A 27,795-nucleotide genomic window follows, 5' to 3' on the forward strand; every position below is an offset into this window, starting at 1 on the left:
TTGTTAGGTTGGGTTAGGTTAGGTTTTCATTCTTGAATTCATGAATTTTGCCAAAATCAGCTATGAAAATTGAATTAATGTTCATATTGAATCTAATAAAATTGGAGACCGTATAGTATACGTTCTTCTATTTCCAATAAGAAAGCTCTGTGTCACGGTGAAATGTTTTACGTACAATTTACATGTACCTAACCGAGAATCGAACTCGGGGAACCAGGATGAAATTGATGTCAGCGCCTTACGCACTGAGATACGTGGATTGTGGAAAAATGTGGATTGTAATATCATTAATATCTATAGTATTGTAATTAGAATCGAGCTTTTTTTACATAGTAACTAAATGTTAATACATAATAGACTTTTTCACATTATTTATTAAATGATTTACACAAATCCCAGGGTGATTTATTTTCGTAAATGCCGTTTTTGTTTTTATCCATTTTATAAATAAATAATGGACCTATTGGCATTTTTTTAACGAAAGTGGGCGGCTGAAAAACTCAAGACCGGGTAATTATAGATAGATGTAATTGTTTTCCTGACAACAACTATTTTTTTAACGAAACACGTTTATTGGCATTCCAAAAATTGAATAATGACAAAATTGAAATACAAAATGTAATTTTATATTTTGGATATGATTTTGGTATCGTTTGCGTAACACTGATACAATTAGTTAGTTTAATAAAAATGAGGTAACTTTATGGGTGACAAAGTTATACATAGGTATTATGTAAATAAGAATATTAAATACATAATTTATATCATCTGGATCAGGACAGGTGCTGTTGATAAAACAATTTCTCTCTGATTAGCGAGGGGCAAAACATCGAGAGCGTCAACAGCTTCAAATACCTGTGGGTACACATTAGAGATGGGTAAACTGGTCGATTTTGAAGACTAAGTGTATACTATATACATATATATACTATATACATATACAAATTCGAACGCCTATTCAACGCTTGCATTCTGACAGTGCTGCTTTACAGTAGCGAATCATGGCACCTTACGAAGGCTTAGAGAAACCGTAATGTACTGAATTTCGAAAACAGGTTTGCGATGGATACTGGGTGTGGGTTGGTATGACTTTATGAGCAACGAGGAGATAAGAGAACGCACCAAGCAGCCTCTCATCACACTGAGAGTGAAGAGGCGACGTTGGACCTGGCTCGGCCACGTGCTGCGGATGCCAGAAGAGAACCTCAACCTGGCTTGCCTGTTCTTCAAGCCAACCGGATTCCGGCGTCCTGGAAGGCCGCTAAATACTATCTATAGAGTGTATACGGCGCAGCTACGGAATGCTGGTTTGACCTGGAACGAAGCAAGAAGACTGGCGAGGGACAGGGATTCTTGGAGGCGCCGCGTGGTGTCCATATGCTACGATTAAGGGGCGGATATGGCCGAAGAAGGAGAAGATGAGCACAGTACAGTCCATCAAATTAGGTCGCCTTAGATTGCTAGGCCATGTAAACAGGATGAACGAGTTATGCATAATAAAAACAAACATTCTGATATTCTGGATTGCTTAGTATAATAGATTTTTTTTAAATCATGATTTTTCGGCTACTAAAGGAAAACGTATTGTGGTTTACTATGCATCTAGTCCTTAAGGTCTATACTGTTTCGCTTTTGTTGTTGTTTTGCGACGAAAACTTATAAGGAAACCAAGTCACTAAAATAAGTTCCTTCACGGGTTTCCTGGCAGGTATGTGAAAGTTAGAGTAATTCTCATTTCCCGCCTGGGATTTATCTGTCTTCGTTAAAACTATCGACGGTGCGGCAGTAAACGGGTTATAAAATAAACAACTTACTTTAATAGTTGACAATTTACAGGTTAATAGCTTATTTATAACTTCATGATGTTATGTGGATTATAATGTGGATTCACATTATAATTATAATTAACTTAATAGGTTCTTCATGTAGTATTTTTTTTATTCTTAATTAAATACACCATACATTAAGTTAAAATTACACAATAATGGCTCTCTAAATACTTCTGATTAGAATCTGAAGGGGGAGGGTTGCGATGCTTACTAAAAAACAATATAAAGTAAATTAAATACTGCTTTGATATTATATTATTTGCCTATTTGTAAACCGACTAGAATTATTTAGTGTCCATATCTGATGTTACCAGCATGCATTAGCGATGAATGTAAACCGATGCATTATTATAAAGCGGATAACTTTACATAAACAACTCGTTTGACTTTTATAAATTTGAAAGTTCGCGCCATTTTCGTTGCCGATTGAAAAATACGAGACCCCGTAAATTGCCTTCGAGAAAAGGACCCACGAATATTTTCAGATGGACAATAGCGTTATTTAAGACGGCTATCGTTCTGTTCGAACTGTTTTTTCCCCTTTTAAAGCTTAAAACTTAATTAATCTTTCGACTATTAAATATACCTAAGTGACAGTTTGTTTTTTTTTCTGGGCAAATAAGGATATTATGTTGTAGTCTCGAGCTCTCTCCAATGCGTATAAATCAACTGCATAACCTTGTATCATACAGATGCGCTTTGTCGAATGTTTAAATTAGTACCTATGTATTAATTTAAAAATATTAGGAAGTACCCGTAAATGAAATACCTACCTTTTATCAATTACCACACTACTCCCTCGAAATGAAATGATGACGAATATTTTTCTGCCGATCAATGGAAAGTAACCAATGCCGAAAAATTCCAAGAGGTGACACATTATACTATATAATAAATAATACTGTGAATTTGAATTTAAAATAAGTAAGTTTTCTAATATTGCATAATGTAATTGTATAAGTGAAATATTGATATTATTATACGTCTTTAATCGGTGTATAAATGTGCCATTTTCCATCAAACGTAGATATTATTATAAAGTGCCATTTCAAACCAATAAAACTGCAGGGCGTCGTACGAAAATGTCATTCCGGTCTAGACAGGAAGTAGTAATATATTCCGGATATGAAGGTGATTGTCGTTTTGATGTTGCAACTTCGTTCTATTGCCGCCGCTTTTGAAAATAAATGGCGGGAAGAGGGTGCTTACGTGTGACAATTCCGGAGAAAGACAAAATTGATAATATTGAAAATGGGAGTCATTGAAATCCCAGGGGTATATTATTGGCGTTGTATTTTTTATTTTTATTACCGTCCATGTATAACTTTCCACCAAATGCGTTGAAGAAAATATTCAGATATATGTGGATGTGGATTTTAAGACGTGGCTTATAGAACTCATGTTTAAATTAGTTTTAAGTCATTTCGTATTGCACATTCTTTTATAGCTAATTCTAGTCTATTATCAGTTGAATCTGTCAAAGGAAGAATTTCATTACAATTTTAGTAATAAAATCCATAAACTTGAACTAGTTGTGAATGGATAGTCATGTTTTTTTTTTAAATTATTATTATATATTATTACGTTGATCACTTGGAATATGAAAGATGTTGGACTTGTGCTGTGCTTAATTAAAGCACTTAGGTACATTATAATTCAAACGTAGCTTATATTTGAATTAAACCATTATTAATTTAATATAATATGTGAACAGATGCCACCTTAATTTCATACGGAACTTCATTGCCATGTCAATAAAAAAATATGTGAATGAATATGACACTAGGTACACTTTATCACCATGCGTGCATTTAATATTAAAACACAAAGTAACCATTACAATATTATTTAAATTTTATTATTATTGATAAATTATTCGATGTACATTATGGCGGCATTGTTTTACTATTGTATGAGATTTAAATTTTTTTTTTTTATTAATTATTGGTTGGGCCAATTATATTGGCCGTCATTCCTTATTTCCCCACCTACCCTAAATTATTATTTATTATTGTCAGAAGACCAGACGTCGAGTAATTACGGGTCATTAGTCGACCGTGATTGAATAACATTCAGTTAGTTCGAGTGGCATCAAGAAAGCGGTCGCGTTCGGGTTTGTTATAGCTTAGCCGCTGTTAACCACAGAGTGACTCAAGACGCATATGTATGACCTTCGTTGCGCTAAATCTCATACGGTTTGAGCGAACGTCACGTCTATCATCTATCCTGAACTTTACATCATCTTTCATCCTAAAACCAAGTGAAACCTTGAAAGTGACATTCCGAACCGTCCGTTTACCAGTTACACCTAACCGGCTCCGGCGCGCGCCAGCCCTCTCACAATAAAAGGTCAGTATCTGGCATCCTATGTAAACCTCCTCCCCTAGATCCGTAATCGACCAGCATCCGCAAATTACAGTCCACTGCTAAAAGCGCCACCAATTATCAAATAATCTAAAAGTAAAAAATCGGTGTGTGTACTTATGTACGCGCGTTAGAAGTTATACTTCTTTTGCGTAACAAAACAAAAACAAAACTGTGATAAACTAGGTTCTTCGACTAGCTCTTAAGTATCTTATTAAATTACACACTCAAGAAAAATGACTGCTTATTGGAACGCCGTTGGTTTATTTATACACACGTTAACTTATATAACTAAATTTTATATATATTTATCGTTGTTTTTATTTTTAAAGAAACAACTGCCACTATGACGTTTAATAGTTTGTTTATGTTAGGAATTGCAAATGGCCGACAATAATAAATTCGCTGCCTTGGCAACGGAACAATCCTAAACTATAATTTTATACTGTATAATCGTCACGATTGGAGTATCATACTGTGGCGTAAAGGCAGTGCGTTCGGCAGATAACCGAACAATCGGTGGTTCGAATCAAATCGAGTGCGTTTTTTTTTGTGTAAAAAAATAAATTATGTGTTACATGTCACACGCCAAAAATACACTGATCTGATTTCCCAAACGCGCCAAAAGAAGTACTTATAACTTCAAAAATGGCAACAATTCTGACTGCGGACGCGACGTTGCCTCGCTATCGTGCTGCACTCGCAGCAGGCATTATATTGTTAAAGTATTGTTTTATATATGCATGGCATCATGTTGTCAAATTAGTTTATATATTATTATGCATGTCATTTTAACATTATTTCGATTTAATTAAAAAAAGCATATGTTCACGATCGGTGTTAAATAACAATAATAAAATAACTTCATTATTCGTTGGTAGGAATGACACCATTTGCCTAGAAAATATTAAATAACCAGAGGCGTAAAGATAATTTAATTAGAACGATAATGTCAAAATTATATTATGAACATAGTATAGAACAATTTCAAAAGCTGAACAGGCAGGTACCTAGTTCGTAAACAACTATTTTATACTTCGTGAGTTAATTGCATTAGAAACAAGCTTGAAGTAAACTACGTACATTTTATTGTGGGTATGCATAATATGTGTCTGACTAATTATAATTTTCTAAATAGTTATTCCGCCAAGTAGTTTGAATTATCCTCATAATAACTATTATGTTATGAGACAACCAAATTGCTTTTAAATGTGATCTCCCATTGGACCAAGCGACAAACAAGATAATGTGATAAAATATAGTTTGCTAATAACTTTCAATGTCAAAAGGCATGACATATAGCTTGAAGACGAGGCAATGCACCGAAAGGAATCGAATCGTTTTCATCCAGCAGTGGATTGATCTAATTAAACGTTGATGATAACGGAGCACATTCTTACTTGCCTACTTAGATGATTATCACTTTTACAGTACTACGGGTACCACTGGTAGGGAGTTTTTCAAACACTTCAACTATTCATAATTTGTTTGTTATATATTTTTTTATTGTAATCTTTAACTTAATAGGTAGGTGATCAAGTTGTTACCTAGTTTATTGTATTGATTTGTTATATAAGTTAGAGTTAATTGTATTAGTTGTCAGTGTGTATTTGCCTAATGCCTAAAGATGCCGAAAGGCGAAACCCGGGTCACAAAAAACGACTCAAATGGAATAGTACAAAACTTAAATCCATTAGAATTTTAATTCAAATTCTATCAAGCACTTTCGGTCGATAGTATTAATATTATAAATACTGTTTAAACGGGTTCAGTTCACGTTTCTTTCCTTATTCCAAAACAATAATTAAAGAGTTCTCATTTCTCAATGTTTCAGGGTTCGATTCCAGTTCCATTTCTAGCTATGGTTTTAATTACATAGTTATAATATTTTGATGCAATATATAAATCGTAAGGTACAGCTTAAGAATAATTAATTAGAACTCATCATAGTAAAATGAAGCCATTAACTATTGTGAATAGGCTTAACGTTGTATCCAGAGGATTAGCTTTTGCTAATATGTACTACGTAGTGATAAATTATTTCACAATGCGTTTTGATAGTAATGTAATATTGTACAGCAATATTAAACGTAATTTTAATAATGTGATTAATTTGTTGTGATGAAGAAGGGCTGGTTTAACCATTAAATAACATTTATTATGTACGAGCTTAAAAGTATCAAGGGAAGGGGACATCGCAAACATTTTCCAATGCCGAATTCACCATACACCAGATTATGCAAAATTACAGATAATGCAATAGTAATAAGTTTAATAAAAGAGATGTCATTTAGATTTAGATCTTCTGCGATATAATAAATCGACTGCTTAATTTGCAAACCGGCAAACTCCATTTGGGCAAATTGTTCAGGAAGGAGAAGAAACATAATCATTTAACAATTCCAAAAATACACTAGGTTTTTTTTACAAATAAGCTGCACTCGCATTAATACACTATTTTAGCTTTTTTTAAGTATAAAATCTAAAGAAAAGATACTTCTCGGTTATCAGGAATACAGCAGAAAACACATTTTGAAAATACCCGGTATATTGGATTATTTGTTAGTTTGGGTTAGTTTAGGTTAGGTTAGGTTAGGTTAGGTTAGGTTTGGTTAGGTTAACCTAACAAATAATCCAGTTTATCGGCTATTTTCAAAATGTGTTTTCCGCTGTATTCCTGATAACCGAACAGTACCAGAAAATTTATATAAAAAGCGGAGTTGTTCCATTTACGATATTGGAAATTTGGCACCTGCCGTTGGGTGTTTTGTGTGATGAACGATAACGCATTTATTTATAGGTTTAGGAGTTTTTTTGTGTGAGAACAAAATCAAATGCCATACAAATCTCATTTTTGGTCAAAAGTGCAGTTGGATAGTTTGCAGATTATGCAGTCGAAATGAAGCTTAAAATTTCATGTCAAGTATTGCTCATACATTGGTAAATTGTAGCGCACACCGAACCATCAATATTACTTATTTATAACATGTGAAGTGTAAACGTAAACAAACGCCAACTTAATTTTTATGCGGAACCGTATTGCCATGTCAATAAAAATACGCAAATGAAAATATATGACACTAGGTATACTTTATCACCATGTACAATAATTAAAAGATAGGGATAAAGTTATCATTTATTTATTATTCGATGTACCTACGAGTATATGGTGCAGTTGGTATAATATATAAATAAATAAATTTAAATTCAAATAAATAACAAAATTTAACATTTCAATTTCCGGCTAAGGAAAACTGAGGAGTGTGTCTTTCGACTCTGAATTTCGCTGATTATAGTATCGTTGGCTTGTTTGGCCATCTACAAGACATCAGCATCCACCTCCACCACCATATTTCAAAGGAACTAAGCCTCTGTATTTCTTTTCCTCTCTCCTTGTAATTTTTTCCTATGTTAATTTTTTAATCAGTCTTATATTCACCATTATCAAAGATGTTAGACCAGACTTCGATATTCGTTGACGATTCTTTTATCAACAGGCCGGGTTGTGGTATTATATTATTACGATATTTTAATCAGAAATCAAATATTATTTATTGATTGTGGACAGGAAATAATTAATTATTATCTACTTAATTGTTCTTTTTTTATCAAACGAATATATCTGAGCTACCTATAGACATATTATTATATCATAGATAACATAAAAACGTCAATATAGCAATAAAAAGGAGCAGACCAAAGTGGGTAAGTACCTAAACGATGTGATAAAGGTTGACATGCTAATAAAATGGGAAAATGGTCGGACAAATAATAATGCAGTCATTCCTTCCGCTGTACCCAAAGAGCACTAAAACACTGTATATTTCTCGACAGGTATTCTCCTTTTTTCAGTGGTCCGCAAATATTGAGAAAGTAGGTATAGATAGAGCATCCTGTACCATGTCAGTGCAGTGATTCTAATTTTACACGAAACTCCTTTACTCGTCGCTTTTGTTTAAAATTATGATATATATTTCTCCACCGTTGATGCGCTCAATAATATTCACCTGCCTATTTTAAACGCGCTATCTCCAAAATTTTGTATAATTGACACTAATCGAATTTCAAAATGTATGTCTTCTCTCTTTTTCTGTTAAATTACTCATATTATGTACAAATTTCACACACATAATATTTATAATATATATGGATATATGTATTACAAAAATGATACCCTTTCGTCTATATTTATTCAATATACTTTTTTATTTTTCTTATGTCCCTACTTTCTATCATGTTAGGTTTTACTATATTATAATTTATATATGAAATTACTTTGCTGGTTACAATATTATCTCTTTGATCTATTTTTATACATATTTAAAATAAATGAAAATGTTAATATTATTGCTAAATAAATAAATAAAATAGAAACATAACTACTAGATTCACGAACGTATTAGGTTTGGTGTGACAGTAAATATTGATTGATTATCATGATACGGGCTTATCCTATTTAGTATTAGTCTTTTGACCAATCAAAAACGTTTTGTACTCTTGAATAAATAATTATGTCGATATAAAATTTATATAAAATCAAAAAAATAAATAAAAATGTAGGTAATGTATAATATTTAATTTTACAAAAATAATTGGCAATTAGAGCTTTCGCGAAAATAAAATATTAAGCCCGAACACGAGTCAATCATTATTATCCACAATCTATATAAAACAGAGTTTCTGAAACATTTTCGGACTACCGCAATCTTCCCTAAAATACGAGTCAAAACCGATTTTTATTTTAATATTTTTTTCTTTTTGAGCAAGAAGAACGCATCAATATTATCGAACAAGAACTTCTTGTACACGTGTAAAAACTGTGAACTAACAACCCCTTCCTGTGCAGTTCGAACGCCTGTCCTGAACGCCCCCAAGTTTATCATTTCATTTTACGCTTCCGTAGTGTACCTACGAATCTATTATTTACGTAATTTTATACCTTTTATTATACACATTTGTCTTAAATGATCAGGAGTGATGTTAGAATTGTTATTAGTAAAATTTTGGTTTATTACGAAGAAGGAAAGGAGTCGAATTTCAAAAGAGAGTCGATACATTATTTAAACACGCGTCGCCACCATGACAGGTACGTCACTGAGAAGTCTTATAATATGCGACAACAGCGACTTCCGGTTATCGATGAGATTTTGCTGTCGTATAGTATTTATAAACATTTAAAATGGTGCATACTGGCTAAAAACCAAGATGTTTTATTCATATACAGGTGAAAAGTTTGCCACTTCAAAACGCAGAATTACTCGTATCGATTTGTATTCCTTGCCGTTTTTGAGTTGTATCACCTCCTTAATTTCTAACGACCTCCTTTAGTATTCTCTACCCACTTTGGAAATCATATTAGGTATCGTATTATATTATTTAGATTCTAAATAATATAACACCATATACGTATAATATAATATTGAAAGCATTGTTATTTTACACACATATGAATGGGAAAAATATTTTGTCCGAAACCCGATAGCGCTCTTCGCACGTGTGCTCTCATTTGAAATGAAAACATTATTTATTATTATTTTCAACTCCCTGTTATATCTAGGGTAGGTATTTTTATATAATAATATGTACATACCACCTTGTTAGCAAAGTCATCAGACTATTGAAAAAGATCACGGGTGGTTAAACGGAAAACATTTCGTTTTCCATGTTTTGACAGTCATAGACAACTTGGGGGGAAATTTATTTTTCAGCTTATGATATGATACACGAATTTTATTACAATTCGACTCTATATTATATGTATACAAATGTTAAAAAATAAGCAGTTTTAAAATAATCGTGATTTTCATGATAAATAATTATATTAAACAAAATTTCGGCAGCAAATCGTCTCTCATTATTTGCCTCTTCTGTCAAAAAAGTGAGGTTATTTATCACTCGGCAGTTTTGCCATATTTAAAATAATTCCTGTGTTGCAAAGAAGTGTCAAAATATACGATTTTCATTGAATTTTAGGACGAAAATTTAATAATAAAAAAAAACATCCGGAGCAGTGGAGCAATACAAATTTCGGTGCTCCGGCTCCGCTCCTGCTCCGGATAAAATTCCATTGCTCCAGTGGTCCTGCTCCGAGCTCCGCTCCAATGCTCTGACTATTATATATTTTTCCAAAATTTGAAGTCTCAAGTTTCAATTTTAAAACAATTATTTTGAAGTCGGTGACAGATGAACAAAACAAATGAAAATAGCAATGCAATTATTACGCACTGAAAAATAGTAATCAATTAATTAATTAAATAATACGTGAATATTACATATTGTACCGCTTATTTAAAACAATTGGGAACATTTTGCAAAGCATGAAATTGAAGATAAAAAGTGGTAAAAAAGATGAAGAGATTGGGTAGGAAGGTACCAACTTTATAGAGGGACTTTTTTGTTATTTTACACGAGGCACGTTCCTAAATTATAGATTCCAGCATAAAATCCGTAATTATAGATATTTTTTCGTACATCCTTAGATGGGCTTTCCAACTATTATAAAAAGTGTTACCAAAGTTCGCGACAGAGGACAATGAAGAGAATTATTGAAATCGAGAGGTTTATTTTATATCTGCAATCGCGTATGGAGAAGTGAGAAATTGCCAAAAGATTGGACATTATCTGAGTTCATCTTATTGCACAAAAAGGATCCACAAGGAAATGCAACAATTATTATTATCGAATTATATTAACTCTATCACACTAATAAAATAATTCTCATGCAACACTTGAAGTCGCATATGCCTAGGTATGTATCATAGTTTTCTGAAAACACTAACAAATTGACTTTGGGTTGGTTTTATAAGCTTCTTCTTTAAATGCGATATATCCCAATATGTCACATTCTCAAAATGAGACGCCAATTTAGCAATACAGACCCAATTTAACCCCGAGACTGCATATGGTTTACAATTATTATATCCTATTAAGTAGTTCTTTTCTATGGCATAGAAATATGAACGCTCACACAGGAAATATCACGGAGTGTATGAAACATGTGACTGAATGAAATTATCATCACATTTTTTTCGACCAATAAAGTGACAATAATGTCGATGTCTTCAAACGAAATTACTTTTTATTACCCCAGTCGAGACGATTTTCAATAAACGAATCAATGTGAAATATTCGTTGAATAAAAAAAATAGTTAATTAAAAATTATTAGCATGTTCAAGTGAGTTACAACACTAAAATATCTTGAAGTAATCCGTGACCCACGATGGCCGCATGGCTTAAACGCTGGCCCATAGAGTCGAGGGTCCCAGGTTCGAAACCTGGGTCTGGCAAGTACACATTTTGTTTTTCAAAAAGTCAGAGTATGGGCCTAAAAGGTTGAGCAAGTGGCTGACATTCATTTCTCGTAAAAATAAAATCTGATAATACAAACCTCCACTCTGTGGACGCCCATATGATCCTATTAGGATCGGACATGGTCGAAAGAAGAAAGAAGAAGAATCCGTGACGTCGGTTAGTATAGTATCCTCCACGTAATTTTGCAGTTGTACACAGTGACATGATTTGTGTGTGTCAAAAAATCTATTCCAAATTACAAGGTTACGTGGAGGGTGATCTAATCAAAGTGATACCTACTTTGATTTATAATACAAAAACCGATAGCCAATCGTAGCTCAATTTTGAAAGTATGTCAGAGAGTATTATAAGAGCCAATAGTTAAAATTTGTCGTAATAAATATGTCAGCGTTAGCATATTGGTCTATGCGTAGCGTGCGCGAAATCCGAGAGATGCAGGTTCGTTTCCTCGTTCGTTCGTTAAAATATTTTTTCTATTGGTTATAATGTTATAATACATTTTCTCTAAGTGTTTTCAAAATTATGTATACTATGTTCAAAAAATATTATGTTAAGTGTCCATGCCAAATGTTCTTCGTAGCTGGATTTAGTGAAGTGGCCTGAAATTTGACTCAACGAGTAAACGGAATTTTGCTTGTTAGATAATTTTCCACGATTTCCCGGTAAATTTTTTCTTCTGGAAAATGGATAACACATCACAATAATACAAACACGTGACATATTAGATTAGAGGGGTGTGTCTGTAAGTGGTACGTGTCTGAATTCATATAGTCTTTTTCATTTAGTGATATATCAATGTCACTATATTAAATCATAGTAAAATAATTACAAGATAAAAAGAACTTTTTATATACAACGTTTTTAAATTTTCTGATGAATCATATAAATTTGACTTGACTAGCTTAAAAGATCAAAAAAAAATTGTATTTGATAGAAATAAAACTGAAATGTCATTTTGACACTCACATTGATTTCCATAGTAACGCACGTATATATTAATAATTTAGTTGTTAGGACACTAGCAACCAATAATAGTGGATTGGATTACGGATTTCTTCCGAAATAACTTTTCATACAAAACAGAATTAACTGAAAATGAATTTAATTCTACTTAAAAATGGCTAAAAGTATTAAAAAAATGCATTGGCATCGTGTTCTGATATATTCTAAAAGTTTCAAATGTCTAGCTAGTCGGGAAGTTAGTTAAAAATCGATTGCAAGATTTGTACCGGACAAACAACCACCGGACAAATAAGATTACGACCTAATAAAAACGTTGTAAAATAATCCAGGTTTTACTTTTCAGTTGCAAAAATACCACCATAAATGACCAACGACTTAAAAGTGTAAAGTAAAAACTTCCGAACGAAAATAGAAAATGTCACCTTGATTGCGCCATATTTTAGACAATATCACTAAAATTAATTAATATATAATAGGTATATATATAATATTCTTTATAGCGGTTACATGTAAATTGTACGTACAACATTTCACCGTGGCACAGTACGCCGTGAGCTTTCTATCGGAAAGAGATGACTGTATACCTACTATACGGTCTCCAATTTTATTAGATTCAATATGAACATTAATTTAATTTTCATAGCTGATTTTGGCAAAATTCATGAATTCAATAATGAAAACCTAACCTAACCTAACAATTTATAATGCAGTATATCGGCTATTTTCAAATTTTGTTTGCTGCTGACTTCCTGTAAAGTGTAAACTGACAAGAACCATGTTTTATTTAGACATGGATTTTATGTCAGCACTATACGACCCAAAGAGGTTATACTATATATATTATAGATACAACATTTCACGGTGAAGTGTGATACGGCGAACTGCATACGTACAGGTTTCCGGACACGCTTTATAACACTACAACAGGCAGAGAGGCCCAACGACAGCAGTGTATTTAATAATATAAATGAAATAATCACAAACACACAAGCTTCGATAAAACCACATAAATATATTGTGACCTCACCGGGAATCGAACCCGCACTGGACCATGACGGCAGGCTTTAGGATTAATAAATATCATTGACAAAATTGATGTGAATGGTATACCTACACATAATAAAAAAAAACAAAGAACCACGGCATTTGACAATATTATGATGTACATTGATCGAATCATGCCACTAAAGTAGCCTCTCCGGTCTATTTTGAATCCTGGATCCCGAATCAAATATCATTTTTTTAGTATTAGGTATCAAGGAAATAGACTTGCGTATGTAAAATTGTAAAAGTAATAGTTTTCACATTACCACTCACTGCGTACTTTTTAATTACCACATTTAAATAACATGCTAATTGCGTCTAATGGCCGTTTAACGGAGACACGATAGCCGCGTCGTCCGCGTCGAACTAAATCTGCTAAAATGTTCGCACATTTTTTTTTGTACTTATATTTTTTAAAAATAATTTCCCAATATATTATTAAGAAACAACCACACCGTAATTTTTATGCATTTATAATTTAATTATAAATCCGTTTTTAGTAGGTACGTAATATTATTATCTATGTACGTAATCAGAGGGATGAATCTTCCATACAGCGATCGTGACCACATCAGAAATACTCAGTCATGAATCATGATAATAGATGACAGTACGGTACAATGCCAGTTCAATGACCAATCAGAGCTCACCCATGGCCCAGCCAATCAACACTCGAGCTGCGAGACTATTTTGTCACTGATGTCATGTCATTATTTTCAAATTTCACGATATTTTCAAAACAAAAGCAATCGTGCAATTTTTTCGTGTCCACATTTGATGTAAATAAATAAAATATAATAAGTAGGTATTATGTAATAGTGTAAGAATAATATTAGTTAATGTTCGGTGTTTTTAAACCATACTGATAAAAAGGTTTTGCAGTTCGTACAGCTGTTAATAAAATAAATTAATGGGTAAGTCTACTTTTATTATATTATGTTTATATAGGAACGGCTCCCGACAATATGTCTGAGATGCATTCTGCAATTTTTTGGACATATTGTCCGGCGCGGACCGGACAACCTGGAGAGACTGGTGGTTGTGGGTGGCCTCCAGGGAAGGCGAAGCACAGTGTCTGCGCGCTGGAGCGACCAAGTGAAAGAGCTGACTGGGGTCACCATTCATTCTGCCCTGAGAGAAGCGGAAAATCGAGAAGGATGAAAAGTCTTGGTCGCTCAAAGGATGGAAAAAATTAAAAAGTGGTCACGATCCTCAGCCATGAGTGTACGACCAAGAAAACGCTTGTATGTCCCTTGAAAATTCTTTGCAGTCGTGGCATCGAAATAATGATAGGTAGTACCTACTATCATTTCCCTCCATTTTCGAAAGTGAAAACACTCTGTCACTTTGCTTCGTTGTATGGATTTTCGTCTGGATTTAGGACTTGGAGGTGGACAAATAACACACCGGAATTGTGGTATAAACGGCAAGGTATATTAAATGTACGTTAATATATTCTAAATGGTTACATTTTTATACAAATTCTTTTCAATTTAATTTTGACGGATAGCGAGGTTAACACTGCTTACTGCGTTGCTGTCAAAAATGCTTCTCCCGCTAAAACAAACGGTCGCTTACGAGCCGTACAAATGCGGCGTTGCCATTCGTATTTTTTTTATCGGCATTCAGACAATGTTTGCCGGTTAGATATTTAACATTATTTAATTATTTTCGAAATCAACCCTTACTATTTGTTGATTTGATATCGATTTGGGCCTCTCCAGATTCACAAAGACATCCCCAAATGGGGGGCATTTGGGAATGTAACACTACGTATTATGACATTCGTATCATTTTCTTTTATTTTGTAAATATGTCACAAGAGATTTTACAATAAACAATGTATTATTTTTTAAATTGGAATTCCTGACCACTTGACTTGAGCTGTGCGCTGTTCACAATATAATATATAAGTTTGAATGAAGTCTGCCGGTATCGTGTTTTGTAAAATGATAATCTTGATGATATATTTCAAATAAATTTGATTGGCAATATATTGCTGATGTTCATTATATGGTATTCAGCCTTTGAAAAAAGATTGCGTTGTTGAAAACAACCCCATTCGAGGGTACTTACGTCTTTATCTTTCTAAACAGTGGCGTTTGTAATAATAAATGCGATTATTAATTAATTAATAATTAGCCTTATTACCTATCTGCATAACACACACGGGAACTCATCAAAAGTATCCTTTTGCAATAATTATGAATAGTTTAATTACATATAAAGATCCAACCAACACAAAATAGAATTGGGTGAGATGTTATGCTAAACATCGATAATCATCAACAGGAATGCATTCAATTTTAAATAGGAAATAAATTTATCATAGTTCAGTGTGTAAGATACTGGCTTCTCATCTGGAGGCTATGGGTTAGAAACCCGGTGAGATCACAATATATAGATATACATATATATGTGATTTTCTCAAAGCCTGTTTCTTCAAAGTTTGTAATTGTTTCACTTATATAACTTCAATATTGTCATTGGGCGCCGTGGGGTTATTCTAGCTTCTAGCATATCACTTAATTCCAAAATCGATAAAAAATATGTCGTATTCAGGCAGTTAATTATCCCGCGAAGTTGATTGTGAAGCGTGATATTGTTTAACACGGCCGCCCATGAACGCGAGCTGTCAAATATCGTTGAATAACACAATACATCAAGACAAGTAAGACGCAGTGTGGTGTGTTAGCAATTATTCTAGATAACCACTTTGTTTATGGAATTGCTCCGAGTGATATCCGTGTTATTTTGGAGAAATAAAAATAACGGAAACGTGGTACCGTGTTAACTGTTTAGAATAGCTTTGCTGCTGTAGTTTGAAAAATGATATAATAAAATTATTTATATTATATTTTCAGTTTTGTACTTTTTCATAAATAAAGACATTTATTTTCTTGCAAGGACAGATGTTTCATATTAAAGTACTATTACAGCGATCGATTCTTTTGTGTTATGACCCTTTTTGCACTATGGTGTCAATAGTCCAAATCAACTTTGGCTTATACCTAAGCTCTTTCTTCTCAAGTTATGGTTGATATTATTTTATAATTAGTATTATAATATAATGTAGGTACCTAACTTATGTGTATATTATTTCAAACATGGTTCAATGCAATGGATAGACACTATTTGACACACACTAAATCGTTGAAAAATCGCCATAAAATGTTGTGTACTGTTTACCTTTTACTGTAGTCATTGTAGTCAAAATTCTTTGCTCTGGCCTCGATAAATTTATCTAAATTTTCAAGATATCCCTATTAATTAATATCCCATTACCAGGTGCCTTCACTGTCGAATGTCAGGGTACGTGACCTATCATTTTGCTCCGAACTCTTCGCTGTAAGCGAGTGCCGAGTATCAAGGAGTTGTTTGAAGAGGGGATAGTGTTTGTCCCGCCGGATGATTGGAGGGCACTCCAAAAGAGACTGATCAGCGAATCGAGAGAGGGAGGGTAGGTATTGCCTACGCGCGGAGTGCGCTCAGGGGGTGTTTAGTGCCTCTCTATTCAATGATTTCCACGGTCTGATTTATGGATTATTATGAAATTGAATAATGTTTCTAATACTTTAGAGGTGATGTTATTAGGACCATTGTAATAGTATTACATTATGTATATTGATATAAGTATCAGAGAAGTACATTATTATAATATATAACTCGTCAGTGACGTCTTCAGGCCAGCGCTCGAAATGGAAAAGGAAAACGGAGCGCTCGAAAATTTTCTGAGGATATTAACATCGTTATCAAATTTTATGTGTATTTTATAAACATAAGTGTGAATGATTTTTTGTTATATGGCATATCTACACGTTGCCAATGCATTTTTTTTAATACTTTTATGCATCTTTAAGTAGAATTGAATTCATTTTCAGTTAATTCTGTTTTGTATGAAAAGTTATTTCGACACCATTATTTGTTGCTAGGTTCTGGGGTCCTAGCAACTAAATTATTAATATGTACGTGCGTTACTATGGAAATCAATATAACATGTATTAAAAAAATTCATTGGCATCGTGTTCTGATAATATGTTCTAACAGTTTCAAATGTCTAGCTAGTCGGAAAGTTAGTTAAAAATCGATTGCAAGATTTGTACCGGACAAATAAGAATACGAGCTAAGAAAAACGTTGTAAATTTATACAATGTTTAGAATCAATCATACCTACATGATTATTGCAAATTGGTGCACAAGCTAAGGATTGTTTGTACCTACCTACAGTCAATCAATGAGGTTTCTGCGATCGACATGCTCAGGACCGGTCGTAGGGCAATTGGAACGATTGGGCCCAATTGGGCCTCACTCCCTAAACGACTTCGGGCGTCGGAAGAATAATAAACCAAAAAATCCCGCCAATCATTTTTGGAGTTGAAAATAATAATCGCAGCTTATACCTACGAGCCTCGTACGCATGCTCCAATCGGGTCTCGCAGTTTCTAGAACCGGCCCTGGAAAAACACGTATATTATTTATTTCTTTTCCATACATAGTGTACCTAATGTAGATAAATATTTTTTAAATAATCGATAACGTAAATAACTATGATGAAATTGGTTGTATGGTCCTGACTATTTCAATTTCAGTTATTTAGAAAACTAAAGTATTCTTACCTATAGCTCGGTATATTCGTAAAAAAAATACAACTAAAATTCGTGTGCGCTGTTCAATATTATTTATTGTGCAAACATTAGCTTTGTGTGTTCGGAATTTCAATAATTTGGGTGATTTACTTTATCGAATTTAATCGATTGGAAATTTTGTTAATATTCAGGCGCATTTTATAACGTGCTAAAAATAAATTATAGTTTTGCATTTGGGTAACTTATTCTACTGAAAGTTAAATACGGTCGGTTTATTTTTTTAAATATTGTAGCATTTATGTAGATACCTACATCCTTAGGGTCGTATGCACGAGATTCCCAAAAACCTTATAGGCTATATACTGCACGTTTGTATGCATGAGTACAAACGTAATTAGCTGTTAAGTGACGTCACGAATATGACATCTCATGTGTCATGGTGTTTGTATTATGGCAATCTTATAAAATTTCATTCCCCGATAAATAAGTCAAAATTTTGAAATTGTAAATGTGTCTGAAAGTGTGCGAACGGTACCATATAAATTCAATAATTATAAATGAATAATTATTATGAACTTTAAATAATTTATCAGTTATTAAACACATTTATTTTATAATTCTACTGTACGAAAGGATGTAGTTTTACCAGTAAACATTTCCATATGGCAATACATACAGTTTTTGCCGGTAAAGCTTGACATGAAAGTGACAGATTGAAGCAGCCATTTTGAATTTCGCGTGACGTCAGATTGCTTACGTCACAAACAGTGTTATACGTTATATGATGGTACATCGGTTAAATAGCTTATAAAGAATTGAGGAATCTCATACATACGGCCCTTTATCTAATAGCATTATACCCCGTTTACACGTGCATGGATTTACTGCTGACTACAGTGACGTCCCGTGGGGGTAGGCAGATTAAGCGTCGCTTGGGGGCGGCATATCGAGGGGAATCATTTGGTATACAGTGCTCTCTCAGTAATCCGCCACCCCAAAAACCCGACATTTAGTGTCCAATTAGTGAAGGCGGCCGATTATAGTACATACATATAAAATATAGTAAAAATTGAAAATATTTCGTAAAAACAGTGTTTTTTTTTGAGAAATTCGTAATAGCAAATTACGGTTTTATTTATAATCGAAATCAAGTATTTACTAGTTTATGAACTAAATATTAAACAGTAAATCGCTTGATACAACCAGTTGTTCAATGAGGCAGATATTCTTGATGGCTTAGGATTCCTGTCTTTCCCTATGACGAAAAGCTTCAATTTGTGTGTCCCGGTTGCATTGGATCACGGCATAATAATTGTGATGTGGTCCTTGGGCACTTTCCTCCCTGGTGCATTACTTTCTTTGCGATTAACGTACGGCGTCGTGCACATAGAATCGGGCTTGCGGGGCGCTCGCGCATATTTAATGTGAATCATCGAAAATACAACGTAATCAAATATGGCAGCGCACATTGGTTTTGACGGAGCATTGTGCCCGCCCGCCCCATGATTCACCAGTTGTTTGGCTTCTCAGCGGGACGAATTATAGAAAATACAACGTAGCCCATTCATTGAACACGGGAAGCAAAAGGGTGCGCGCCGTTTTATTTTATCCGCTTCTGGACGCGTTGTCGATCGACGGGCGAGTACGCATTATTTAATAACAGTGAACTCATTGTTTAGTTGCTGGGTGACAGATATTTCGCTGGTAGAATTACGTCATCGTGAATATGAATTACAAGCCGCCGAGAAATATAATACCATTTTTATTGCTTTGTTATGAGAGACGCTGATAATAATGATTATTTTGTGCTTCTCGTGCCCCTTATTACATAGGTGAAGGGTAATGCGCGGGTGGGAGGGGGGCTACTTCGTAGTGAGCGCACCGAGCGCCGCTTCTGGTGGGCTTCGTCACTACGTTTTACGAAGGAGAAGTTTCCAAAATAAACCCGTTTCATCTGCGTTGTACTATAATAATACTAATTGTCTAGTACGCGGCGGACTACTGAATTTGACAATCGAATACCGGCGAATTATAGTGTTTGATTTTGTGCTTGTGATTGTGTTAGGTTTGTCATAATTAATATTTTAAATAAAAGTAATACCTACAGATTTTCTGTAATATACATAGGTATTATGTGTAATCCAACAGTATAATATGTTGTCCGTTGAGCAACTGCGCCACATGCTAACATTATATTTGACATGTCATTCAATACTTTTTATATTGTGATTGTGAGACGATTTCTGATGAGTGATAGTATATTATATTCTATTTCTATAACCTCTATCCCACAGGCGTACGAGACGCACACTTAAAAACATGGGACTCTTGAAACCCACGAAAGATCCCTTGCATTTCCACGGAAATGTATGTTTCACTGATACTATAACCCATTATATATTATATAGCAGGGATGGCGAACCTTTTTACGGACGCGTGCCAAAATTTCCCAAATATTTTTCAACTGTCCGACGTGCCAAACAGTTTTTATTACGGCGAATTTTTTTTTAAGTTTTCTAAAAAAATAGTTAAGAATTCTATTAAAAAAGTAAACATTACAATAAATTGAGTTATTAATATTCTATCTTTCACCGTATTTCTAGCCGAAGGCATATCTTTTCAAAATATTCAAAGAGATCGTGGAAGCATTTAAACCACTCTTTTTCATATTATATTCTCCATCACTAAGCGGTTTTCCATTTTTAGAGATTATGTTTGAGGTAAAATAACAAGCAGTTATTATATTTTAATGACTGTCGATAATTAATTTCATAAGGTTTGTTGATTGTATATTTTTATTTTTAATTCCCCGATTCTAAGGACCTATGCAATCGTATATTTACATTAAACGTAATGATTAAAATGCGATTTGTCATTATTTATGCATGGATTTCGTCGTTTCCGTTTGCGCATCGATTGGTACCTAAACATAATATGAAAATCCGAAGAAACTACGCATGACTATGTCGTTAATATTATATAAAGTAAGTAAGTAATTACCTACTTAAGTATATATGTATTTGTAAAACTCTTTAATAAAAAAAACATTTTTTAAATATATATAAAATAGTAATATTCTTTCTTCATTCTTCAAAATGAAACATTCGCGTGCCATGCAAAATCATCTCGCGTGCCACTGGTGGCACGCGTGCCATAGGTTCGCCATCCCTGTTATATAGGTACTTAGGTACATAATATTTCATTTCTAAAGGCACGCATCGGATTAAAACATATTTTTCGAGTCAGTTGTTATAGTACCTAGGCATTAAAATCCCTAATTTTTTATTATATAATATGTATTTTGGTCATCATAAACAACAATGATAATAAAAATGGACCTACCTAATGATGCATCATAGGCACAAATGTATTCGCTCGTCGTGAACTGGCAGGTGAGTGCAGTTTTACCCACTCCGGAGGCTCCCAACATTGCGACGCGGTAGGGACCGTGGGGTACCCCAGCTTGGGAACCAGTACTAGAAGAAAAAAAAGGAAATAATAATTATTCATTACAGTATAAATCACAAATATCTTTTTAGAAAATTACTCCTAAATTATTAAAATTTAATAATATATTATGTTTCATTTTGAAAAACCACTTAAAATAGGTTTAAATAGCAAATTGGTAAACAAAAATCGTGAATGTACCCATATACCTACCATCACCTTTCACAATATTTCCCCTACACTCCCGTTATTCCCCACCTTATCGTCCGTAGCCGGGGGGTATGTTATGGCCCAAACACATTACCATCACGTCACGTGTTGTCACGCTGAGATATATAGAATCACTATCTCTATCTCAACGTTTTTATTTCTAACTCAGCGTGACAGCACGTGAAAGCACGTGACGTGATGGTAATGTGTTCGGGCCATTAGTGAATAGGTACGCTCATGGCCCCCACATCCTGAAGCGGGCCACCAGTGCAGAATATTTGGTGGCCCCCTTACCTATCGCTAAGGTTGAAGGCAGTGTAACGTTTTTTATTTAAATTAAGGGTAGGTTTTCAGTGTATTTTTATCGATTTTAAGTATTTTTTAATACCTACAGTCACTTGAATTATGGAGTTGTCGAGTATACACAATACTCAAAATTGCATCGCACGACGACGTATTATTTTAAAACGTTAATATATTTTAAGCAATTTTTTTTACTATTGGAGCAAATTTGTGATGTGTGTTATCTCACGTATTTGGTCGACCCGCCAAGCCGGGCCCTCCTGAGCCCAGGCCTCCAGGTTAAAGCTTTGTTGCCCCTCCTTGTGGGGGCCATGTATACTCTATTATACAGCTATATATTATATTATATAGGTATTCTGGTACTAGTCGGTTATCCTGGATACAGCGGCAAACACATTTAAAAAAATAGCCGATATACTGGATTGATTATTTGTTATGATAACCTAACTTAACTAACCCTAACTAAAAAATTAATAATCCAGTAAGTAGATATATCGGCTATTTTCAAAATGTGTTTGCCGCCTTATCCAGGATAAATGTATAGAACCGGTATTCTATATTTATAGACTCGTAAGCTTTTGAAAATAAATAGGTAATTAAATAAAAAATATATTGATATTAATTAATAATTATGTAATATGTACCAACCTTGAATAAAATTTGATGTGAACGTGAACCACCATTATCTTTCATTATTATTATCGTAAGAGATTTTGGAAAACGCACTAACGGCTCACTTAAGCGACATTTTATTGTTATTTTTACATCTTCACTTCAAAATGTGCGCTACCGATTCATCTACCGTTTGAATTGACCACATTTCACAAATTTTCAATGATTTTACAGGTACTTGACGTTTATATCCGATATTTTCTTACACACCGTATACGATCGCCATATTTACTGTCCACGCCTGTCAGAATGACGTCTTCGTCGCTTAAGACCTTCTAATCCTTTATTTGACAAACGAATTCGATTATTTTTATTCAAATATCGTAATGTAGGCATTGACGCACTTTTTTCCGGTGAAAAAACCATAATCCTGGTACAATTTACTACGTATAATATCTTTTGACAGCGGGGTACGCCACTGACGGCCATTTCATAGATAACGTGATATTCCAAATTTGATTTTTTTTAAATACTTCTTTGTGGCTGTTCACACACTATTTTTTTTATTGAATAATTACCTAGGCTACTAATTTCCATACTAAAAAAGTTGCCATTGCAAACAATGAAAGAAATTAATACGAATTGTTATAGTTATCAAAATGTGTGATATTGTATAATATCTACCTATTTTTTTCGTCCCTAACATCATCAATCTTGACCTATACACTGCTGGATGAAGGCCTCCTCAGCCTTATTCTACTCCTTACTTACACATGAATTGTTATATTTATCAAAATCAGTGATATAATATTATTATCTACCTATCTATATATAATGCCATTATTATCACGAGCCTCAATAAATCCACTGCTGGATGAAGGCCTCTCTACGTTGATTGTATTCTTGACAGTATTGAATTTCTAATGTTATTTATCTACATATTCATATCGTCATCATAATCATCATCAACTAGGATCAATCCACTACTGGATGAAGGGTTCCGCAACCTGATTCTACTACTATCGGTTTAACGAATTTGTGATATTATACCTAATTCTATCATTCTTATATCATCGACCTGAACCAATCCACTGCTGGATAATGGCCTCCCTAGCCCGGTTCTACTCCTTTCTGTCATATGAATTGCTGTATTTATCAAAATCGGTGATATTATATTTAAAAACATATTCATATCGTCATCATCATCATTATCAACCAGGATCCATCCACTGCTTAATAAAGACCTCCCTAGCCTGATTCTACTCCTTTTGTCATATGAATGTATGTATTTATCAAAATCTGTGATATTATATGTATCTACACATTCATATCGTCATCATCATCATCATCATTAGCATATACCTGAACCAATCCACTGCTTAATAAAGACCCCCTCAGCCTAATTCTCCTCCTTTCTGTCATATGAATTTCTGTATTTATCAAAATCGGTGATATTATATTTATCTACATATTCATATCGTCATCATCATCATCATCATTGACCTGAACCAATCCACTGGTTAATAAAGACCTCCCTAGCCAGATTCTACTCCTTTCTGTCATATGAATTTCTGTATTTATCAAAATCGGTGATATTATATTTATTTAAATATTCATATCGTCATCATCATCATCAACCAGGATCCATCCACTGCTTAATAAAGACCTCCCTAGCTTGATTCTACTCCTTTTGTCATATGAATGTATGTATTTATCAAAATCTGTGATATTATATGTATCTACACATTCATATCGTCATCATCATCATCATCATTATCATATACCTGAACCAATCCACTGCTTAATAAAGACCCCTTTAGCCTAATTCTCCTCCTTTCTGTCATATGAATTTCTGTATTTATCAAAATCGGTGATATTATATTTATCTACATATTCATATCGTCATCATCATCATCATCATCGACCTGAACCAATCCACTGCTTAATAAAGACCTCCCTAGCCAGATTCTACTCCTTTCTGTCATATGAATTTCTGTATTTATCAAAATCGGTGATATAATATTTATTTACATATTCATATCGTCATCATCATCATCATTGACCTGAACCAATCCACTACTTAAAGACCTCCTTAGCCTGATTCTACTCCTTTCTGTCATATGCATTGATGTATTTATCAAAATCGGTGATATTATATTTATCTACATATTCATATGGTCATTATCATTATCATCATCATTGACCTGAACCAATCCACTGCTTAATAAAGACCTCCCTAGCCAGATTCTACTCCTTTATGTCATATGAATTGCTGTATTTATCAAAATCGGTGATATTATATTTATCTACATATTCATATCGTCATCATCATCATCATTGACCTAAACCAATCCACTGCTTAATAAAGACCTCCCTAGCTTGATTCTACTCCTTTCTGTCATATGAATTGCTGTATTTATCAAAATCGGTGATATTATATTTATTTACATATTCATATCGTCATTATCATCATTATCATCATCATCATCATCGACCTGAAACAATCCACTGCTTAATAAAGACCTCGCTAGCCTGATTCTACTCTTTTCTGTCATATGAATTGCTGTATTTATCAAAATCGGTGATATTATATTTATTTACATATTCATATTGTCATCATCATCATCATCGACCTAAACCAATCCACTACTTAAAGACCTCCTTAGCCTGATTCTACTCCTTTCTGTGATATGAATTGCTGTATTTATCAAAATCGGTGATATTATATTTATCTACATATTCATATCGTCATCATCATCATCATCGACCTTAACCAATCCACTGCTTAATAAAGACCTCCCTAGCTTGATTCTACTCCTTTCTGTCATATGAATTGCTGTATTTATCAAAATCGGTGATATTATATTTATCTACATATTCATATGGTCATTATCATTATCATCATCATTGACCTGAACCAATCCACTGCTTAATAAAGACCTCCCTAGCCAGATTCTACTCCTTTCTGTCATATGAATTGCTGTATTTATCAAAATCGGTGATATTATATTTATCTACATATTCATATCGTCATCATCATCATCATCGACCTAAACCAATCCACTGCTTAATAAAGACCTCCCTAGCTTGATTCTACTCCTTTCTGTCATATGAATTGCTGTATTTATCAAAATCGGTGATATTATATTTATTTACATATTCATATCGTCATTATCATCATTATCATCATCATCATCATCGACCTGAAACAATCCACTGCTTAATAAAGACCTCGCTAGCCTGATTCTACTCTTTTCTGTCATATGAATTGCTGTATTTATCAAAATCGGTGATATTATATTTATTTACATATTCATATTGTCATCATCATCATCATCGACCTAAACCAATCCACTACTTAAAGACCTCCTTAGCCTGATTCTACTCCTTTCTGTGATATGAATTTCTGTATTTATCAAAATCGGTGATATTACATTTATCTACATATTCATATCGTCATCATCATCAACCAGGATCAATTCACTGCTGGATGAAGAGTTCCGCAACCTGATTCTACTACTATATTATACCTATTTCTATCGTCTTTATCATCATTGACCTGAACCCATCTATTGCTGGATAAAGGCCTCCCATGCCTGATTCTACTTCTTTCTGTCATTTGAATTGCTGTATTTATCAAAATCGGTGATAATATAATATTATATCTATTTATATTTCCATTATCATTATGAACCTGAATCAATCCACCGGTGGATGAAGGCCTCTCTAAGTTGTTTGAATTTCTGTCGGTCATATGAATTACTATATTTATCAAAATTGCTGATATTATATTTTCCCATTCATAATATCGTCATTATCATCATCAACCAAGATTAATCCACTGCTGGATGAAGGTTATCCCAACCTAATTTTACTCTTCTTGGTCATATAAACTGCAATATTTTTTTAAATTTGTGACCTACCTACCTACCCATTTATATCGTCATTATCGTCATCAACCTGTATCAATCCACTGCTGGATGAAGGCCTCTTTAAGCTGATTCCACATCTTTAGGTCTTATAAATTCCTATTCTTATCAGATATAATATGTATTACTTCATTATTTATCAACATTTGTCTCGATATGAATGTCCCGCACCGGGAAACTATATTGTTTAAGGTTAATTTTTAAAACAAAATATGATTTTTAAAATATTATTCTGTGGCTCCAAGCATTTATTTTTTATAGACAATGAAACAAAATAATGTTTAAATTTATTTTTTATGATGCTAACCTTTTTCTATTATGTAAATGGGACCCGAAAGAGATTAATATTCGCGTTATATTGGATCGCTATTTATGATAATCACGATTGAGATGTATAACTATTTATCATATTTAAATGCACATACCTACACATATATTGTATTAAAATTAAAATGACAGTGGTAGCAATCGGCGATTGCCAGCTGTTTTGCTAGGCTTAGCAGCCTGAAATGGTGTCAGATGATATTGAGAAGGCCAGACTCCAGAATAGACTACGCACATGACTCCAAATTTGTATTTGCAGTGACGACATGCATATCGTAAAACTGACAAATCAGATAAATTTTCAATTGTCTGACGTGAATGAAAATCCATCCCGAAGGGAAAACTATGGCGCCGTCTATACACACTTTACAATTATTATATTAAAATCCAACACCAAGTCACTATGATGAAAAGCTGTCTGCAAGACCTAGCGAGACAGACTGGCGAGAGTCAGCTGGCTCAGCTAGTAATTTATTAAGGGGCGGCTGAAGAGCTCGGTGTTCAAATATAATTTAGTATGAAATCGACCTCGGCGTCGTACGCACGTTAATTTAAATCGATCTTTTGGCAAAAATCACTAATCATCGGAGATTTTATTTAAAAAAAAACATTATTATTAGTATTATTACTATTGTCGACCTTCTACATTATTATTATTGTGGACAATCTTACATTATTATTTGATAAACACCACCTGCACGTGTCCGCTGATCAGAAAACAGGGCTGTCAAAATAATATAATATTTGTAAAATGTTAATTTCATCATAGTTTTTAATCAAACCTGTGCAAGTACATACTGATAACTTGGGTGGATATCGTGGCAAACATACTATTGATATATCTACGGGTATATTATTATTATAACCCAATT

The 27,795-nt window shown here is 33.6% G+C and overlaps 1 protein-coding gene across 1 annotated transcript in view; it reads right to left on the reverse strand.

Moving 5' to 3' along the window:
* Nucleotides 1-27,795, reverse strand: part of LOC147074287 (GTP-binding protein REM 1-like) — a 49,827-nt gene that overhangs the window by 19,755 nt on the left and 2,277 nt on the right. The window contains exons 3-4 of the mRNA XM_085943494.1: nt 22,707-22,744; nt 21,441-21,574 (exon numbers count right to left, since the gene is read on the reverse strand). Of these exons, the coding sequence (XP_085799620.1) occupies nt 21,441-21,574; nt 22,707-22,741 (169 nt within the window). The 5' untranslated portion in view covers nt 22,742-22,744. The remainder of the gene's footprint in view (nt 1-21,440; nt 21,575-22,706; nt 22,745-27,795) is intronic.

Source organism: Rhyacophila brunnea, unplaced genomic scaffold, assembly GCF_057557595.1.
Source record: "Rhyacophila brunnea isolate RB1 unplaced genomic scaffold, BYU_Rbru_1.0 scaffold_16, whole genome shotgun sequence".
NCBI lineage: Eukaryota > Metazoa > Arthropoda > Insecta > Trichoptera > Rhyacophilidae > Rhyacophila > Rhyacophila brunnea.